Raw genomic sequence first — 22,147 nt, 5'->3', positions numbered from 1 at the left:
TTGGTAGTGCTTCAAATGAGGGAAAGGAAGATTAAAGAAAAAATAAACCACTATAGTTCTTTAGGGATCATCAAATGTACCCAGAAAAAAAATGTCCCAAAGCCTTTGGAGTGGAGGACTTTGTATTCAAGATATATAAGAGAGAAGAAGTAAAAGTAGTCTTCTACCTTCTGCAGCCTGCTTTCCCTGATTCACTGGAGGCACTGATGTGTCAATGGTTTATAAATAATCTGGAACTTCTTTCTAGTCAAATAATAAAAGTAAGACACTTTATACACCAAGAGAAGAAAGGCCTTCAAATTTTTAGGGGCTACTGCCCTTAAATATAATTCTACAACTTGAGTGCATTTTCACCAGAAGGTGTCACCAGAAACAAGCACATTAAATACAGGTGGGCCAGTGCTACAAAGAGATGACCAAGGATTCTAACATGTTCCTTATTTCAGAAACCTGTTCCATTTTCAGTCCCCATTTCTCTCTGGGCCCAGAAAACTTAAATTGGGGACAATCAATAAAAAATATTACTGATACTTGCTTCCAATTAGTTGGCTTATAGAACTTTTGAATAGTTCTTCCTTTCCCCCTTCTCCCCAATGCAAATAAAAAAAGATTACCTTGTCATTATTTTCTAACAAGACTACTAGGTGGCTTATAATACTGTTAGAATATGTAATTACTTTTCTTTTGGGGGGAAGGGAAGTTGAGGTTAAGTAATTTGCCTTGGGTCATACTGTAAATGTCTGAGGCAGAATTTGAAGTCAGGTCCTCCTGATCTAGAGTTGGTGTGCTATTTGCAATTACTTTTCAAGTCAAGTACTTATTAAGAACCTCTTATGTATGCCTTGTGAGGAGGGAAAACAACATACAACGAACTATAAATATATACATGTATTACAGAGATATTATATAAAGTAGGGAAGATACTAGCATTAAGGGAGATTGGAAAAGGCTTCTTGGAGAAAGTGGGGTTTTAGCAAAGATTTAAAGGAATCCAGTCAAGAAGCAGAGATGAGCAAAAGGAGATGAGCACAGTCAGGACATTGAATATCTTGTGTGAGGACAGCAAAGAGCCTTGCCACTGGAATACAAAAGTACATGTCTGTGTGGGGGTATAAAATGAGAGAAAACTGGCATAGTAAGGAGTTGGGTTATAAAGGGTTTTAGAAGTCAGAGTATCTTACTTATGATCCTGGAGACAAGGAGGAGCCATTGAAGTTTACTGAATGGGATGTGACAAAGTCAAATCTTTAGGAAGATCAGCTTTGGGAAGGCAGCTGAGTGGAGGATAGATCAGCAGTTGGAGACTCAAGGCTGAAGATCAGGAAATCTGTTATTAGGTATTATAGGTAGATTGGAGAATCACCTACATGATGATGATCATTGAATGAGTGAGAGTGGATGAAATCACCAAGCAGAAAAAGTAGAGAAAATATAGGAAAGACCCTTGAGGGCTATTCATATATAGGGGTGAGATGGAGTCTGTCTAAACTATCAAGCAAAGGAGACTTTGTCTACTGGTCTTATTACTTACAAAATGTTTTCCCCTCGCCATTACAAATCTTTTACGAAGTAAAAAATAGTCCTTGATTCAGAGATGGGTGGGCCTGCCAGAGATTACCTTATGCAGGTAAAAACTCACATCTCTGCCTTGATAACTAGCTAGTTATCTCTAGACCTATAGGCTTGGGGAGGAAGGGAGTAGGAGTGAGGAGATTATGTCAGAAGGGAAGGCAGGGCAATTTAATGCAAAGCATGCTTGAATTGGAGTTGACAGAATTGGCCTCTGATACTAGTTGTGTGGTTTCCAAGTCACTTCATCTATTTAAGTTTCAGTTTCTTTATCTGTAAAATGAAAATAATAATATTTGTACCATCCATCTTAATAGGGTTGTATGAGGAAAGTGCTCTGTCAATCTCAAAGAGAGAATAAATTTGAGTTCTTCTCTTATCCAGGAAACAATGATCTGATTTGAGGAAAGTCTTCTGGATATAAGGAAATGTATAATCCTGGGTAGTTGGAGATTAGATAGAGTGCCCACTGTTAAGCCAGGCTTTAGAAAGTGGTTCAGGTTCCTGGACAATTGGGAGAGCAACAGCAAAAAAGCAGGGGTCAAAGCTAAGTTATGGGATGGGGCCAAACTGGAATTCTTACAGTTATAACACCTGGCTCACTCTCTTCTTACTCAAGTAAGGGGGAGAAAGGGGAGGGAAATCTCTTTTTCTCTTAGTTCAACAGTCATTTGGAATTTTAAAAGAAAAACAGTTCCTGCTGAGGTTTAGTGTGATGAGAAAAGTACTGTATTTGAAACAGACAACTAGGATTTGAATGTAACCTTGGCTGTTGTACAAGCTCTCTTTGTGAGATTCTGTGAGTCCCTTTTACTCTTTGGTGGGCCCTTCATGAAATGAGAAGATTGAACTATACAAAATGTATGCTCCCTTCCAGATCTAAGTTCTTTGACCTATAGAAGTAGAAACAGGATCCTTTTGTCACCAAATCCATCTTGATTCCTCCCTTCATTTCTCTGGGTACCTTCTAGTCCCTTTTCTCATTCTTTCCCATTCACAAAAGGTATATGAAACAACAATGAAAGAATTTGGACCAAAATAATTTATATTTTTAGAGTAATTACCTGAATAAATTCATTGAGAGAGTCGCTTTCAAAATAAAATAGTTCAAACAAACAGAACAGAAAACATGACCATACAAGAGATGGTATTCTGCAGTGAAGGGAGAATGGGGTTTATGATCAGAAGAAGGTAGTCCTTTTCCCAGCTCAGCTCTACTGCTTTCTGGTCACTTCCTGTGTATAAGCCTTCATAATCTACAAAATGAAAGGATTGAGTTAGGTGATATCTAAGGCCTCTGTTTGCTCTAAAATCCATGAATTTATAGTCCTAATAATATAAAGGGCAGGATAAATAATAACTTTTCAAAGCACACTCTTAGATTCATTATCTTATGTGATTCCACAATTTCTCTGAGTTAAACAACAGTTGGTGCGGTTATTATTCCTACTTTATAAATAAGGTTAAAGAGAGTAACTTGTAAGGAACAATTGGGACTTGTGTTCTGAATAAGGAGGAGGACAAGCTAATTCTAGTTGGTCAGAGTCCTAATAGTTCTTCAAAGCTCAGATCTGGTTTTACTTCTTCCATGAGTCTTCCTCTCCTCGGCCATTAGCACACCTGGAACACCTGTGCCAGGAGACTGAAGCCTCTATCCGGCTTTTCTCTGTATTGGTTCCAGAATTTATTGCTCTTTCTCTGTCTGATTTCTGTTTTGACAGAATTCCATCCCCTATTTCATTCCTTGCTTCTATCTTCCAGTCTATCAACCCTGACAGATCATGTGGTTTCAGGGGAGCTGCTAATCAATCCTTAGAGATTACTATTTAACCTCCATCCTGAAAATCTTAATTAGTCTCCTCCCAAGATACTAAAACTTATTAATACATTCAATAAATGTCTATTACTATCCTTCAATCTAAAATAAATGTTGCACTCAATATTTTTTTCAAGAAACATATTCAGAGATTAAAAGGGAATTTCCCTACTTAAATTAGCACCACTGCTCCCTCTTTCTCCTAAATTTCCTAATAATAGAAGTTATTTTATTATAACATATATTGCAGAATGGATTTTGGTTCACATATGCAATAAACTAGAGTTTCTGAGGTTCCTTTCAACTCCTAAATTTTGCAATTGTGTAAAAACCCTATAATTGATCCCTCAATTTGTTTACCACCTTCACTAACTCCTGTGTTAGGTTCTGGTGTCCCTGGCATGTGAGATGCCCACCACTGGGGTACTTTTCCATGTGAAAGGTGATTGAGCTAAGTCAATGAGAATAAAATATAGTGGTTTTATGCTGAATGAACAGAACTCTTCATCAATGGCCAAATCTCTTCTTTGATCTATTCTGTGTCCTAGCTCTAAAGTGACTTGAGGATTTGAGAATGAACTACATTCAGGAACTGGGACCTAGTGGAAACTCCATGAACACCTGATAGTCTTCATCAGGTACAGGTGACAAAACATTGAAAAAAAAAACCAAAACAGAAATAAATTCCAGACCACAGAAGCAGAGTTGCTACGTGCTTATTTGAACCTTACCTGGCTATTCAACTGTGTATTGATCCATATACCTACTACAGACCTCACAAAATATGGACTTATTTGACAATTGTACACCATTGTGAATGAACAATTTTGGTAAATATTGGAAAAACCAGAAAGCAGTATGGTAGAAATTGGGGCATAAACCAGTATCTTATACCATTATCAAGATAAGGTCAAAATGGATAGATGATCTAGATATAAATAGAGATTCTAAGAAAAAATGAAGACTATGGAGCATAATAGGTGAACAATTTATGAATAAACAAAAGACAGAAATAGAAAGGAGAGTGAAATATAAAATGATTTTTAAAAATCATTTGGAAATGATTGGAAAATATAGATTTCAGGATTCAGTAGATAGGATTCTTTTAACATTTTGTACTATGTTCTTTACCAGTTAAAAAGTAAAAATTATTTCCAATACATAACATCCCAGGTGAGGATTTTCTATCATCACTTAAGGATTGAATCTAAAATCAGAGAGATTTTCCATATAATAAAGTATGAGAAAGAGTGGAAGTATTCTTTTAGTAACAGTAGACTTCAGAAATGTAAAACATATTATATATTTCTCATACCACAGATGAAGCAACCACGGAGAAGAAAATAACTTAGTGACAACTGGGATTTGAATCCAAATCACCTACCAATTTAGTGTTTCTTATATATTATACTGTCTAAAATAACATTTTAAAATATCTACAAGGAACAAATATTTTAATTTCTTTACAAGTCACTTCTTAGCCATTTTAATTATTCCACTTAATACTTCAATAATAAAAAAAAAAACCACATCAAAGATACCAGTTAATTGCATCTTGAAATGTAGTAGGTCCCAGTAAATTCATGCTGAGGGTTTAATGAAAATTAAAAAAAAAAATAACTCAGAATAACAAGGGAGAGGTTTATATTCCATCTTTCAGGAATTATTACATAAATGAAAGGCAAGTGATGAGGTCTTCAATGTTAGGTGTGGTTAGCAGAGGAATTGATAAAAAATTAATCCCTGAAGCAAGCAGGAAGAAGGCTTTGATAATGGATATCTATTTAGTTCCATGGTCCCACCCTCTAAAGGTAATCCAGTTAGAAATCCAAGTTATATCAAGACCCTCAGGCTAAATTTTCCCTATAAAACAACTTATGGTCTGTGACTTTGCACTTGCCTTTCTTTGGATCAGCCCACCATGGCATTCTACCTTGTAGTATCTTTCTCCTTATTCCCCCTCCCCATGCCACGTGGTGTCTTCCCTAACTCCACTGTGTTTCTCAATCCCACTTCTCCTGATAGCTAATTCTTTTAGGGTGTTTAGTCCCTTTCAGGATTTAGCCTGACAGCTAAGGGAATGGCTCAAACTCGTGGTGTGCTCCTTCTCTATTGGGTAATTGTGAGTTACACTGAGGAATTTGTCTTTCATATTTACCATTCCTAGTGTCTATTGTATCCCCTTTTGTATTCATTTTGTCTGTAACCCATTCCCCTAAATAAATCTACCTTTTGCTAAAGATAATGGCCATTGTGAATTCTTCACATGCCCAAACCCCAACTTTGGTGTCTGACATCATCTGGTGTCTATATTACCTACATCATTTTGGTCCTCAAACCACATCAGCAAGATAATTAAAAGAGAAGCTATCTTTGGCCTTGAGAGTAGTTTTTAAATTATTCCATTTTATTTTTTTTTGGTCAGCAAAAATCCACCATATCTTCTTCTCTTAATTTTTCCCCTGCCTTCCCAAATTGAGAATAAAAAAAATAAAATAAAATCCCTGATGTATAGTCAAGCAAAATAAATTCTATATTGGCCATGTCCAAGAGGTGGGTAGCATACCCATTAGTCCTCCAGAATTATGGTTAGTCATTTCAATGATCATAATTCCTAATTTCTTCAAAATAATTTGCTTTTACCATATTGATGTATTTTTATAAATTATGCTCCTGATCCTATTCAATTAACTCTGAACAGCCTTTCTAGGTTTTTCTAAAACTATACTCATCATCATCTAGTACAATAGTATTTCTTTTAACTGTTTCCTACAGTATAATAATATTCTATCACCTTTGTGAGAAATGATTACTTCTTGTATTAATGACTAATTATTGAATTGCAACCAAGGTTTTTCCCCTTTTCTACTTCCTCATTCAGAAAACAACCAGCATGGCAAATCTCTCTTGGAAATTTACCCAAGTCAAGATCTAATCAGAAAATAAAAGAAAGATTCTAAGTTTAGGCTAATGGGTATATTCCTGTCCACTGTGTTTACACAGACAGGTCTGGGAAAGTGTTGATTCTCCCTTTAATCAGATATTCCCCACCACCTTTGAAAAAAGATAGAAGTTCTGGATTTTTGCTATAATGTTCCTGAGTATTTACATTTAAGTTTTTCCCCCTCAAGAGATGACTAATGGATTCTAATTTCACATTGCTCTCTGGTTCTACAAGATCTGGAGAGTTATGACCTGAAATATGAGGTCTTGGTTCTTTTTTGCTTTTTTTAAAAAACCAAAAAATTCAAATAATCCAATGATTCTTTTTTTTTTTTCTTCTTATGGATCTGATTTCCAGATCATTGTTTTTGCTGACAACTTAGACTATTTTTTTTTCAGTCTTTTTTAACTTTGTTAATATTTCTTTTTATCTCATGAAGTCACTGGCTTCATATGGTTGGCTGTTCTAATTTTCAGCAAACTTATCATTGAGGCAAAGCTTTATACTTCTTTGGCTGAGATCTTAAATCCTTTTTCAGTCCTTCCATATTCCAGCTCATTTCTTTTCCTATTCTGTCATTCCCTGCCTCAGCCCTCTCATTTCATTGATTTAAAAAAAAAGTATTTCTAAATTTAAAAAAAAATTCTTTTATCTCTCCCATGAAAACTAATTAAATTTGTATCCAAAGTATCTTATTTTTTTAGGTTTTGCTTGTACATATTTTAAGTTATTTTCTTCTATATTTGTGTCTGAGGAGTGCTTATTTCTGTAACTGCTCATTATAGATTTCTTTTTTGGCTTGCTCCTTCTTCCAGGTTACTTTCTGACTTCGGACATGATCTTAGAGCTGGGTTCTAGACACTTCTGGATGGAAGATTGGGGGTGGTCTTATTGCTACATTTTTGGTGGGTTCAATTTTTTGTTCTAGGATCTCAGGGATTGCTCAGGCTGGGGACCTACAAACTTTTAAGTGTTTCCAAAGTGGTCTGATCTAGGGCAAAGTCTGATTGGTGCCCCTTTGATTTAAACCAGTGGTTCTCAAAGTATGGTCTAGAGAATCCTGGGGATCTCTGAAACCCTTTTAGAGGGTCTACGAATTCAAAAATAGTTTTTATTTCCAATATGGTAAATGTCTATAAATATAATCCAGATAAAAACGCTTTGGAGAGATCCTCAATAATTTTTAATAGGATAAAGATACTGAAAACAAAAATTTGAGAATCACTGGTATAAACTATACATGCTCCTGATCTGGGTTTGGGTTTGAGTAATAGTAGACTGGTTCTGGACTCCACTACTATTAGTCAAGTAAAAATTCTGCTAGTTCAGAGAGACAACTATAAACTCTTGTTTGCTCTGGGATTTCTGTACTGATTATTCCTTTGCAGACAGACTGTGTTAGAAGCTGGAACGGAGACACTGCCCCACTCCTGGGTTCTGAATCACACTGCTTGATTTTGAATCCTCCTCTCCCCATATACTATCTAGTATCTGCTTCAGAACCAAATACATCATACAAGACTATTATAATATCCTTATATAGGTCTGGGGATGATCCGTTAGGTTTGAGACCTCCTTCTTCAACTTTCTTGCTCTGGAGTGCTCCATTCTACTTTCCCAAGGGGGTACAGAGCTATCTTCCCATGTCAACCTGGGCTGGAAAAATGACTCACCAGGTTTGTATTTTAAATTTTTTTTTGCATTTCCTTAATAGGATTTGGTTTAATGAATTTTACACATCTCTTTAGATGAATTCTATGGTGAAAGCTTCTTGATACTCCATTATCTTGTCTCTCCTTCCCTGTGGCTTTCTTTTTTTTTTTTTTCCTTACTTTCTCTCTCTTCTTCCTTCTTTCTCTCCTTCCTTCCCCCCTCCCTCCCTCTGCCTAAAGCAATGCCTCTCAAGATATCTTGGGCTTTACTGGCTAGATTTCTTTCTTATGTACTTACTTTCTAATACTATCTAGGTTGGCATTTTAAAGTTAGAGTTTTCTTCTTTTCAGAGCTATAGGAGGTGACATAGTGAATTAGATTAATAAAGAACTGGCTCCTGAAGTAGCCATTATATGAATCTGAAGGAAGTGACCATGGTACCCTAGAACTCATGATAAATAAGAAAATCAAGCATAGTCAATATATACTACATTTTGGGAGAACGTCTGAGAAAGTGTTTAGAATAAGACAGATTCCGTGACTAGAATTCTGCATAGGAAGAAGTATCAGGTATGACAGAAAACTGTGCAGTAGACTAAGGCACAAAGTAGATGTTTAATAAATCTTTATTGACTTACTGATTGAAGGAGATAGAAAAGGTGAATAATAAACATGGATATATGAGAAGCATAATGCCAGTAAGAATAACTGTTAAAAGTATACTAAAGCATGGAGTCATCTGAGGTTTGTGGTGAATACTTGGTCAAAGAGAGGACTTTGGCAGGGATGGGGGATGGTGAAGCTATGCTGGAAGCAAGAGATCAATGGAAAGATAATGCTATTGCTTGGGGTGTGTGTGTGTGAACTAAACAACAGATGATAGAGAAAAGGGAGATCAATTCAATTCCTATTTTGCTTTTATTTTCTCTAACCAAAAAAAAAAAAAAAGTGATGATAAGCTTGAAAAATATGGAATAAAAGTAATTAACACAGGACTGGAATCCAAGACAAGCAAATTGACTTGAAGTAACCAAGGTCTTGTGAACTATGTACATTTAAGATTGCTGAGTCACCTTTAGGGACTGTCTATCAAAAAATTGTGGAACCGAGAACATGGGCAAATATTCTAATTTTCCAAGGTGTGGAGAAAGTAGCTTCTTCAAATGATGATTTAGTGAATTTGATTTCAACTTTTAGAAGGGATGATTTGCAAGCAATTTAAGGGACAGGGAAAGACAATCTTTTCAATTCAGCATAGGTTTCCTTGAGGAGAGGTGTTTGTTGTTGTTTTGGTCTTGTAGTGTCTTGTAATTAATAAATGTCTGTTGAACCCAAATTGAATTATAATAAGGTCATCCCAGACTACACTAAATTAAATTTTTTTTTGGATAAGTATACCAGGCTTGTAGATCATAAGAAATAAGTATATTTAGGATTTCAGAAATGCATTTGACAAAAATGCTAACAATATTCTTGTGATTAAGATTGAGAAATGTTGGAGGATTCAGAACTAGCTGAATGACCCAAGCAATAATAATAGTTGTATAATTAGCCAATTAGCAAGTATTGATAAATGACATTATGTGTCAAGCATCATCCAAGGCACTAGAGATACAAAGATAAAAATAAAATAGTTCTTAACCTTCAAAAAGTTTACATTCCACCAGAATGTATCTATTATACATAGTATACATAGTAGATATGTATATAGCTAAATAAATATATACTACACACAAAATAAATATATTTTATACAAAGTAAATACAAAGTAACTGGAGGTCCCTTACATTTTGAGGGAGGAGATCAGGAAAGACTAAGCTTTGAAAAGACCTAGGCATTCTATAAATGAGAGGAAGTAATGTATTACAAGCATGGAAGAAGTTTATGTAAAGGTTCTGAGATGGAAGACGGTTAGACTGTAAGGTGATGAAGGAGAGTAAAGTAAAATAAACCTGGACAGGTATGTAGTTTGGAGAGAGACTGAAGAATTTCAAATGCCAAATAAAGGAGTTTGTTTTTGAACACAGAGAGTAATAGGTAGCTATTAACGGGTTCAAAAAATGATTGTGATGTGATCAAACTTGTGTTTTAGGAATATTACTTTAGCAATTATGTGAAGGAAGAAAGAGGGTATGGTCACCAATTAAGAGACTAAAGCAAAAGTCAAGGTGAGAAGAGGAGGAGAGGCTGGTGACTGTACTGTATGACTGGAGGGAATAGGATAGACATGAAACGCTGTGAAGAAAAACTGAAGTTTTACACCTAATTGGATATGGAAGGGGAAGAAGACTCAAGGTTGATCCTGAGGTTGCAAACTTGGAGACGAAAAGGCAGAAATGATTTTGGGGAAAAGACACTGAGTTCCATTTTGGACATGTTGACTTTGAAATGCCCATAGGGCATCCAATTGGAAGTCTCCAAGAGGTAATTGATTATATGGGATTATAGTTTAGGAGAAATTAGGGCTGGACTGAATATACATATATATGTATGTGTGTATATATACAGATACACACATACACATTTATCATTTATCTATTTAAGATATATGGACAGGGACTAGAAACTACTACCAATTTTTTGTTTTATTGAGACAATTGGGGTGAAGTGACTTTCCTAGGGTCACAAAGCTAGGAAGTGTTAAGTGACTGAGGCCAGATTTGAACTCAGGTCCTCTTGACTTCAGAGATGGTGCTCTATCCTCTATACTATCTAGCTGCCCCCAACTTATAGTTTTTAAAGGAAGTGACATAGACAATATCCAGGACTAGGAGGTTAATTGACTTAGTATGTATTAGAAACAAGACATGAATCCTGGACTTCTTAGCTTTAAGGCTACTTTCTGTCCACCATAAAACACTGCCTCCTCCCCTGTAGATAATGGCATTTATATGCCTATATTCATTTATATCTTCATATGTGATTCACAAATGTCATCTGTTGTCATTCATGCTGTTAAAAAATATTAATCAAAATAGAGCCAAGGACAGAATCCTAGATCAGACAGTTTAATAAATTTGTGTCAACTTGGAAAAAGTAACCTAGGTTTCTAATGGAGTGACCTAAAGTTCTGTTCTTAGCCTTGTGCTTGTTGGCATTTATAACAATAACATGAGTTAAAACAGCATGCTCATTAAATCTGTGAATAATACAAGGCCAAGATGATAAGAGGTTTTTTTTTTTTTTGGTCAATTAATCAATTAGCATTTATTAAGTATCTGCTACAAGTTTTGTGTTAGGCACTGAAGAAATAAAAAAATAATAATCATCTTCAAAGGGTTTCTATTCTTTTGGGGGACATGTAGGTATACAGGTAATTACAAGATTGATTCAAGGTAGTCTTAAAGAGTCTTAAAGTACTAATAACTGGAGGGAACATTTATAAAAACTTCATTTAGAAGGTAGAATTACATGTAAATCTTGAAGGAAATTAAGAATTCTAAGAGGGAGACAAGAGGGGAAAGAGAATTCTAGGTATGGGGGATCATCAATGCAAAGGTATGAAGATAGGAAGGAATATGTAAGAGAGCTAGAAAGGTAGGATGGGGCCAGGTTATAAATTTTGAAATGACAGAGAGTGATTTATATGTGTTTCAGTTTATATTAGATAATAGAATCAAAGTCAAAATAGATGTTGTGATGCTAGAAAAATGGGCTAAACACAATAGACTGAAATTTAGGGATAAATATAAAATTTCATACTTGGGTTCAAAAAAACAATGGTACAAAGATAGAGGAGAGATAGCTGGGCAACAATTCATGTAAAAAGGACCTTACAATATAATGAACTCTGGGTTTCACAGGAGTGAACAATTTGATGTGGCAGTCAAAAAATATAGGTGGCATTAATAGATATTGATATCTATAATGAGGGAGGTGATAGTTCTACTGAATTCAGGCCTAATTAATCCACAATTGGAATATTACATTCCGTTTTGATTATCATACATTTCAAAAGGGATAGCCCAAAATAGAGATTCTAGCCCTTAGATTCTAAGAAGTCAAAAAGTTTAAGGCAGCTTCTAAAATTATCATGAATCCACTAAAGTGGTCTGATAGGCAATATAATATAGAGTTGGGCTCCAAATCCTGTGCTTTCCACTGTTACAATGCCTTTATTTTGGGAGTCCCTATACATGTTTCAAAGTGAATTATTCACCTGGAACACATCCAACTAGAAGAGATACTTTAAACTTTCTTTTTCTCTCAGATACATTTACTTTTTCATCTCAATTTCTACAGATCAAATTAGTTAATATTTGTAAAAAGTGCTTAGCACAGTGCTTGGCACATAATAACCACTATATTAGTGTTTAGTTCTCTTCCTCTCCACAAAAGAGCAAACTCAGATTCTACCAGTCTCCTCTATTTCTTCTATACTTCTTCTTGGCTGATCAGTATCTTATCAATGTTACAAAAGAAAATCAGTGAAGTTATTTGGTGCAATAGAGGTAGATTACAATAGGAAATATAAACAACAAATGAAAAGGTTTCTGTATAGGACAGATAATGGATAAGACATCAGACTAGAAAGTGCCTGCTAGCACTCCCACTGGAAAAAACCATTCACCACCTGTCCTAATTACACATCTGCCATTCAAGACAGCTTCTAGGTTGATGTATTAAAATGCCATCCACCACTCCATACAAAGAGCACTCTTGAACAATGTATATTCTCAATTGTTCACCGGTTGTCAAAAGGCCACTGTTACACAATGCCTGGAATATTTCTTCAGCTGTAACATTAATATGTATATGCTAACCCCAGCTGTATAGGATACCTGTGCAAGAGGGGCCTCTGTCCTTTAGAAATCTTACCATTGTATTTAGTCCCTCTATCACTTTTTGGTCTTTTAAGGCTAAGGTCAAGTAAAGTATCTGGTCCCTCAAGGTTCCTGGAAAAAATTAAGAAAATGTTCTGAGGGAAGAGTCAGGAAATTCTGAAATACTAATTGTGTCATTTTGACCTAAAAAAAAAAAAATATGAAAGAGACAGCGATGGATTGAACATTAACCAAATGAACAGGCAGAAGAATTGAGTAGACAAGAGGACATTTTCCTAAAAAATTTTATTTGTTACATAAAAAATTCTATACATTTGTTAGACTAAAATACAGTTTGCATTAGAATTCTGGAAACTGAGTCAGTATACATAGACAACCTATCATTAGATCAGCACTGGTATTATTTTCCCCTTCCCCCATTTATAGTTTTGCACAACAAAACATTTCAAATTCTCCCTCACGTTATCGTGTTTCTCTCTCAAGCCAGATGGAATTCCATCCAAGTCAGAGCTCTTGGCAGCAAGTTTACCAGCAAGATTCTATAACTCCACAAAGTTAATTGTTTAATAGACATAATTTGAAAGTCCGTTAGAAGCATGGGTGCTCCATCTAAAAAGTTTGCATTGGGTAAATAATAATACCCAGAAATACTCAAGATACAGCTCCTTCTGTGGGGGCATTTCCAATTGTATGCTTGACTTCCCCACTGGGCCAACACCATACAGTTAAGCTGTAGTCAATAACAATCCCCAAACTATTAAATTAAAAAAGATACCAAACTATAGTATTTGAATAGGGCTTAAGCCATCTTATCCAAGTCCAAAAGAGAGAGAGACAGGACCCGATGCACAAAATTATTTTTAGGATATGAAATGGTCCAGACTTCAGTCCATAAGACACATCTACTTTTTTTTCCCAAGGTATTAATAATAATTGCTATTTATATAGCGCTTTAAGTTTTGCAAAGCGCTTTACATATATTATTTCACTTGATCCTCACAACAACCCTGTGAGGTAGGTACTAAAGATTTTATCCCCATTTTACAGATGAGGAAACTGAGGCTCAGAAGTGAAGTGACTTGCCCATAGTCAACCAGCAAAACAAGTATCAGAGACAATATTTGAATACTGATTTAAATCTAGTGCTCTTTCCCCTATACTATGCTGCCTCTTTAAAATTGAGCAGAATCATAGAGCAGCAAACACATTTCTAAGATTGCTTCACAGGAATGAGAAATCATAGCAAACATTATAGGGTGCTTTGGTGGAAGAACACTGTTATGGGGTTTTCTTCTCTGTAAATTTCAATGATTTACAATGGTTAAAAGATTCACTTTTTTGAGAAGCCCTTTCTCAAACTCAAGTTGCTTTGAAGGTCTCCAATAACTGCTTTTCACAGTTCCCTTTCTGTTACTGTTGAAGTTAATACAATCGTTTGGTGGTTTTCCAAAGCAACCTTGTTTCTTTGGCAGGGATTTTCCCTTTCACAATCTTTTTTTTTTTTAATTTAAAGGAAAAAGTTCTATGCTCAAAGGCTTGTTGCCCACCAATCAATTTAGCCACAGTAAAGCCACTCCAGTGGTGTAGTGTACGTTGCCTGTGACTATATCTGATATACTAAGAAAACATGAGTGTTTGAAAACTTTTTTAATGAACCTAACATAGCAGGGAGAGAACCACAAGAAGAGTCTGAATTTTGTGATTTTAACAGTCACATAAAGAGAGGACAAACAGATATGCAGTTACCTCCCTCCTAATAATGACTTATTTTGATAGCAGAGCATCAATCAAATAGTTTGATATGAAGAAATAAGTATTGAAGAGCATTTGAAGCACAAAAGTAAAGGAAAAGAGAGGGAAAGACATAGAGGTTTCTCTTGTATTTATGAAAGAGAAGTTGTTTGGTGTGAAAAAGGTCACGAACATCTTGAAAATAAGCTGGATTTAATTAATAATTTTTATCTCAAAATATTAACCTCAGAAGTTGTCTCATCAAACTACTAGGGAATATGTCTAATAGAATCTTAAAGAAAATCGAAGGATCATCCCTTGACTCACCAAGAGCCACAAGTAGAAAAAAGTTACATTCTACCTATAAGAAATGATAAAATTGTCAACTAGAATAGCACCTGGAATGAGTTAGTGCCCATCCTACTTATCTCATAATAGGGAAAGTGACTTGCATGATTACAGTGTCTGAATAAGAGGGCAACCAGAGATTTGGTTCTCATTATCTAGATTTTCAAAAAATATCCTAATAAAGTATTCTTACCCCCACCTTCTTGCTAATGAGCCTTGAATTACAGCACACACATGTGTTGAATTAAAGGAACAAGTGGGACCAATAGGGTACTTGAATGTAGATGGAATAACACAAATTCATTCCAATCCCTAAAAAAGGCAATTCAAAATTAATTCCTCCTTCCTAACAGTGAATAAGTAGCATATGAACAGAACATGCCTCTTATACCATAAATTTCAGTGACAACAGCCATTTTTAGCTTCAGAAACCCACTCCTGAACTCTGGCCCTTCTTAATATTCTATATAACTTTAAAATGCACAGGGGATGATAAGACCTGTCTCTACATAGACTAATTTGAAAAGATCTCATTGTTAGTGTTCCAGGGGGTAGAATGACCTTTTCTTCCCCTAATACTAGCACCTATTATTAATAAGAAAATCCCAGATTTTTACTATGTGGTTTCTTCTTAAGATGCTGTATTAGATTTTTACAGCTGATGTAAGTTCCTCTTCAAGGATCCTCTTAAATTATAAAATTCTCAGGAATTTTTGCCCATTTTTATCAGACAAAATGACGCTCTGTGCTGAAGGCCCAGAACTGTTATGTAGTAAGAAGTTGCTAATGTGGAAAAATCCCCAGGCACTCCCAATAGCACATTTGCTTAGAGAGGTTCCACTGAGGTAGGTGTAGAAATAGTAGAAATACTTAGTAAAGCAGGAAAACTTAAGTAGTAAAACTCATTTTCTTTAGTTGCTTCCCCAACACATGCGATCACTCAAGTTTTTTTTTTTTTTTTTTTTTTTCCTTCACTAAATTTGTTTGCTAGTTAGGTCCCTATCCTAAATTGATCAGATGCCAGTTTAATTTAAGGGGGGAAAAAGACTAATATACTGAGGAAACTGGGTCAAAATTTCTAAGTAGCCTCTCATATACAAGTTAGAATAGAGACAGAGAAGGCATGCTGGTAGGTTAAGAAGCAATAAAGACTTTAGTAAAGTGGATTAGGAATAATTTCCTTGTGTTTTTTTTTTTTCTTCTAAAGCCAGTAGCCACTATTACACTACTCCTATTCTCCTATCAACCATCTGAACTGACCAAAGAAAATCTTGATATCTTTAATAATCAGAATTAACCTTTGGGTTCAGAAGATATTTATTGTTTAAATCCACAATGCCTGTATTTCCTAGGCTGGCAGAAGTTAGGTAGAAATAGTGATCAGAAAAGACTCTAAACAAGAGCCATGGTTTTCAATTTACATCACCACTTGAGTTAAGGGTAAATTTAAAAACAGATTAACTTTGAGGTTAGAAAATGGTGGCCCTATTTGTGCATTTTTTGAAGAAAAGGTGCCAAAAAGTCTGCTTGAAGTTGAATGCTGAATTCAGGTTTTGTTAGGCAAAGGTGAAAAATAAGTGAAACATTTGCAAACCATGATGTTTTCACCTGCATACAGGTCCTGTTAGGTCGTGCGTGAACTTGGCCACTTTCTCTCAAAAATTTAGTTGAGTCTCCTGGTCAGACTTGTTTAACTTTTAGGAAATGCCATTTGATTAAACTGTGTATCAAAATTGCAAGGGAAAGTCAACCAAACATATGGATGCCTTTTTTGTTTTTTGTTTTTAAAATAACAGTTATATTTACTAATGAAACATCATAGAAAATGTCTAATTGAAATCCTTTCCATGTAGCTTACAAAATAATGACCATTGTTGATGCCATAAAAGCTTCAGAAAGTTTTTTGTTTTTTTAAAATATAAAAACCTCAGGTATGACATAGGCAGAAAGAGGGACATATAGAATTTCCTTAGAAAAGAATAGCCTGCCATGGAAATTTTTTAGTTTTAAAAACTTTCCTTTATGTTTTCTATATGACATGGGTTATTTTCAAAGATTAAAATCTGATAAGTTAATTTCCTTCTTGGTGAAATACTGAAGTGTCACAATTTGGCCCAAAAATCTACTAATTTTTTTACTTTTTAAAGTCATGAATATACAACATGTTGTGTTCCTCACTCCCCCCAAGTTTGCTAGTTTGACAGTTTCTTTTGGCACACTCACAAAGATCTTGTTTGTAAAATGAACCCCACCAAGCTGCTTTTTCAAAATGTGGGCTTGGTCCCATTAAACAAAAATTGGTAGATTCAAAAAGCAGTGACTGTACATTTACAGTAACTACTTCTGAAAATTTTAACATGCATTCTTTAAATACACAATAATACATTCATATGCATTCAATGCAAAAGGCGCTTTATGCTGTGAAAACATAACACACAAATCTCTGTCATACGCATTCAGCATTATGGATCCAATAAGCCAATAAACATTCACAGAACACATATGAACAACTCCAAGCGAGTTATAACAGTACACTGTTGTTTCTCAGTGTGAACATAAAAAAAGAAGCCACAAATTAACTGCAGCAGGCATATTGACAAGATATTGGAGTCTAAGCTTTTTCTGCCTGACATGCCCTACTGGAAACAGACAACAAGGACCACTGATAGCAGGGGGGAGAAATAGCAGTTGGAGAACAGAGATTCCTTATTCAAGGGTAAATCTTGAGCCCTTTTGGAAGAAAGACTATTTCAATCAGAAGCCTTACTCTCTGAGACTCTTGGTTTTTGTCCTTAGAGAAAGGGCTCTAAAAATGAAGATTAAGGGGAGGAGGGAAACAACTGCAGGTTATATATATATATATATGTATGTATGTATGTATGTGTGTGTGTATATGTATATATATATATATACACATATATATGTTTTCCCCCCAGCATTTTGGTTATCACTTTGGTCAAAATGGTCAAGGAAAACCTCCTGATGCATTTTTATTAAAAGCCCATCCTAGATATCAAAGTGAATCAACTTTTCCCCATAATAATCTCCAATAAAGAATAAAATAAAGTCATTCTAATAGACAACTCTAGTTTGGGAACTGACCTCAGAAATATATTTCCAAGCAGGGTTACATCTTGGGCTATTCTGATATGAACTTAGTGGCTAGTTGTGGAATAAAGGCTGAAGTCTCAGAAGTGGTGACATGTCCTTGTATACACGTGGTGATTGCAGTGATGATAACTGCTTTGAGGAAGGGAGAGTGGTATCATTCTGAAGATAAAATAGATTCTGAAGATAAATAAAATGTCAAATGAAGGGATTTAAATCCTCACCAACCCCACTGTCCAGGTGAGATCCTGAATCACTGCCTTGGGAAGGCAAGGATGCCCTTAGATGCTGAGGTCAGAGGGGCAGAAGAGAACTTAAACTCAGCTGCTTGATGCCCCTTTGCTGAAAAAAAATATAATAATGAGAGCTTTTCCACAAATGAACCATTTATTTCTAGTAATATATATATATATATATATATATATATATATATATATATATATAAATTTTTTTGGTAAAGAGAATTGAGATGGGAGTAGTACAGAGCTTCTACAAATTTCATCCCGCTCAGATGATGAAAAAGCTATAACTTCCATTTAAGGAATAACCTCTTAAGCTCAAGGGATTCTAAAGCTAATAAAGCTTTAGAAAAACATATCAAAATCCTAATCTTAACTCTTTTAAAATGGACTAAATTGTTTAAAGAAACAATCCGATTTGAATTCTGTATGCCTGGGCAGCTCTATAAGGCAGATCCTTTTTCTTCCTTCAATTTCTTTTACCTGAAATTATTTCAGTAGCATCTTCTCTTCCTAGAAGGAGAACAATGAATCTGGAAACATTATAATCTCACATTAGAGCCCTGGTGACCACTTGACAGAAATGGTGTCAATTCTCTAACATTGACAAAATTTATTTAGAACACTAACATATTATGAGAATTTCTCTCCAAAAAGATCAACTGTGGAGAGAGCTATGAAGTTTCATTTTGCAGGTAGATAAAAGTCATTATTCTGAGCACAATAGCTAAAGTTGCTCAGGAAACCATATTTTAAAGACAATTTTAATTTTCATCTCATCTTATTCTTCTCACTTGGTCAAGAGATGGAGGCAACAGGCGGACAGCAAGAAGGCAGCCTATATCTAGTGGTGGGATGATTTGCAATGAATGAAAGACAGCAGTGTTATTGTATCCAAAGCATCAACTCAAAACATTTATATATTGCTAGGAAGAGTTGTGTGAAGCTTTGTTCTGATTAGGCAAAGAATGGAATTGGTATGGAAGTGGAAAAGAAACTAGCAATTTAATCATATCTGTGTGTGAGAGACTGTGTGATATATACATATATATTTGAACCTATATATAAAAATATATATATAAACATACATATATATTCTATATATCCACACAAATTTACACACTGCTTTATTAAGGGCAACTACCTTGGCGTTAATTTCTGACTTCAACATTACATTTAACCATAGAAAAGCGTTGACCATAATCTCTAAACACAGTGTTAGTAAAACAAAATTTATTTGCAAAACAGGGCCTGTTATATAAAATGGCACACAGTCAAGTTATACAAAAATACAAAATTTCTTTCTGATTACAGTTCTAGTTGCAAATGATATTAAGAAAGCATTTCTGGTGGCTTCCAAACAGCAGAGGTTGCAAGCATATGGAACAGGGAGCAGCAAGAATCCATGATGTCAGGATGTCCAAGTGAGTAGAACCTAAAACTTCCAAATCCTGGACTTCCATCAGGCCATGGGGGTGGGGTGGAGGTGGGATGGGAGTGGGGAAATGGCGATACCTCCTGAAATGCTTATAACTTGTAATCACTTCAGTTTTGGTATTCAATCTTCCCTGATTCTAGTCCTTAACTTGTTTGCCAATGTTCCTAAACTGTCAAAAATCTGGAACTGCTATGGAGTTGATGTCATTCTACATTCAAATACAACACTGATTCTTCCCTTGCATCAATATGAACTAGAATTTGGTTATTCCATAATTAGAATCTTGCCATTTCAAATTATTTAATTATAAATTAAAAAGCAGGAAAGGCCCTTAGAGATAATCTAGTTCAATGTCCTCATTTTAAATCTGAGGAACTGAGGCCTAGGAGGATAAATGACTTGTCCATACTCACGTTAAGTCATCTGTAGTTGGCCTGGGACTTGAATCCAGGTCTTCTAATGCTCTTTCCACTATACCATATTGCATATAGAAAAGAATGATACTGTTTAAATTGTGGAAGTTAACTTCTGGAGAATTACTGACTTCAAATAATTATTCTCATAAAGTTAGCTTCCCTTATCCTTTCAAGACATAAGCAATAAATTGTATTTTTAAAATTCAGATTCTTATTTCTAAGATTCTGAAAAATCAGAAGTGTTGCTTTGAGCTTTAAAAATAAAATCAAGGCATTTGGCTAGCTTACCTTGAGTAAAGAGCACAAAGTCATTTAAAAAAAATACAATTTACCTTCTATAGTAATTTAAAGGTCCAATCCTTTGAAAGGAAGCACATTAGCAAACAGCTGCTTATGAAGTCCTGGTGACATTAAAAATACATACATTCATACACACCACTCTAATCCATTGTCTAAGCTTGATAGGAAGGCATGCTTTCTTTCAAAAGATTCTCTTTCTATGGAATGATAAACTGCTGAGGCATTATTTTTCTTACAGAGCCTGTATTTAGTGCAATAAGTTTAAAAATTCTGCTCTGAAATATTTACTTTACATTAACAAAAATAGCTTTTTTAAAAAAATTGTAACAAAAAGGAGTTATCGCATAAAGAGATCATGAATTATTCTTAGCAAATACACTTTGTTTTAAAGCATTCACCATTACAACAAGCAGAACAATGGAACATTAGCCATTCATATCTGGTAAGCTTTGAGAGTTGAAATAAAACCAAAGAAAGTTTCAACATTTGAAAAACAAAACATGAACCAGTTCTTTTATAGTCACTGTATCATTGGATACTCCATGATTTTCATAGTGAGAAGCACCTGCCAGGCTGAGTTGACATGGTTTACACACTTGATCACAAGCAATGAAATAAAATGGCCATTTATCCTGAAATCAATGGATAGTTTCTAGAACTGACTCAAAGTCACAAAAGTTTGAAGTAATTTTTGCATTTCTGTCCCTGCTTTCTTTCTACCATTATGATTAAGTCAGCAAAACCAAGATATAGATATTTAAATGCTCAACTTTCATAGTTGGCAGTTTACTCAGCTGTTTGTTTATGGAACATATGCCCTTCTAAGGCCAGGGCACAGAAGTACAGAGGAAGATACTGAAATCAAAAAGAAAAGGAAAAAGTGATATAAGAAGAAAAAGTTTACATCAGAAAATATCTATTCCTTTTGCTATTCCCTTTGACATAAGTTTTAAGGGCCACCTAAAAATACCTGAGGATCTGTTGACTTTTTAATGATAATTAATAAATTCATGAATTAGAATGGAAATTGATTCTGGGCCCATTTGTATGTAAAATGCCATCTAATCTCATGACTTCCTTGTATAGAGAAGCTTTTTAAAGGCAAAGATTTAAATTTATGTCTAATTTATCTGGAAAATATATATATGCCCAAATAGTATGTCCCATTCATTTGGGCTTAAGGATCTATAAAACAGACTCTGAATATAATGCATATTTTGGGGAATTTGACCCCATTAATAAATTTTTGTATTTTGGACAAAGAATTTGGTCTAATGCTTTTACTTAAAATAATTATAACTTAATTCTCCCTTAAGTTATTAAAAACCTTCATCAGATATGAATCTTAACATTTCCATTAATACAATTACTATTGAAAAAACTAAATGACTAAAATTGCCTGTAAAAGCCACCCGTATGAAAGGAGTACATGTTTGACAAAAATAATCTTAAAAAAAGTATTAAATCCCTGTTCCTTTTCTCTGATTTTGGCTGATTATGTATACATATACATATATATATATATACACACATACACAAATACATATATATGTATATATATGGTTTTGGAATGTCAATGGGTTCCGTAATGGTCGGCTAGATTCAAGCTGAACTTGCTCCCGAAGCCTAGAAAACAAAGTCATACAAAGTACAGTCTTAGACAAATGTCATTAAAGGAATACCACAAGTGATGTCATAAATATCAAAAAAAAAAAAAAAAAAAGAGAGAGAGAGAGAGAGAGAGAACAAAAAGGCGACAGACTGAGTATAAAGGTGCCCTGAACTTTCCTAACCTTAACAA

At 34.8% G+C, this 22,147-nt stretch overlaps 1 protein-coding gene across 2 annotated transcripts in view; it reads right to left on the bottom strand.

Moving 5' to 3' along the window:
- Positions 1-2,608: 2,608 nt before the first annotated feature.
- Positions 2,609-22,147, bottom strand: part of SLC44A1 (solute carrier family 44 member 1) — a 205,725-nt gene continuing 186,186 nt past the window's right edge. Inside the window, exon 16 of one of the 2 annotated variants that reach the window (XM_051967106.1) lies at positions 2,609-2,825. In XM_051967106.1, coding sequence (XP_051823066.1) covers positions 2,784-2,825 — 42 coding nt within the window. In that variant the 3' untranslated portion in view covers positions 2,609-2,783. Of the gene's footprint in view, positions 2,826-19,410; positions 21,973-22,147 lie in introns of those variants that run through there. The other variant, XM_051967115.1, reaches the window with a different exon arrangement.

Source organism: Antechinus flavipes, chromosome 1 (assembly GCF_016432865.1).
Source record: "Antechinus flavipes isolate AdamAnt ecotype Samford, QLD, Australia chromosome 1, AdamAnt_v2, whole genome shotgun sequence".
NCBI classification, from domain to species: Eukaryota; Metazoa; Chordata; class Mammalia; order Dasyuromorphia; family Dasyuridae; genus Antechinus; species Antechinus flavipes.
Note: the sequence above shows the minus strand (reverse complement) of the source record. Positions and strands in the feature narration are given on the sequence as shown.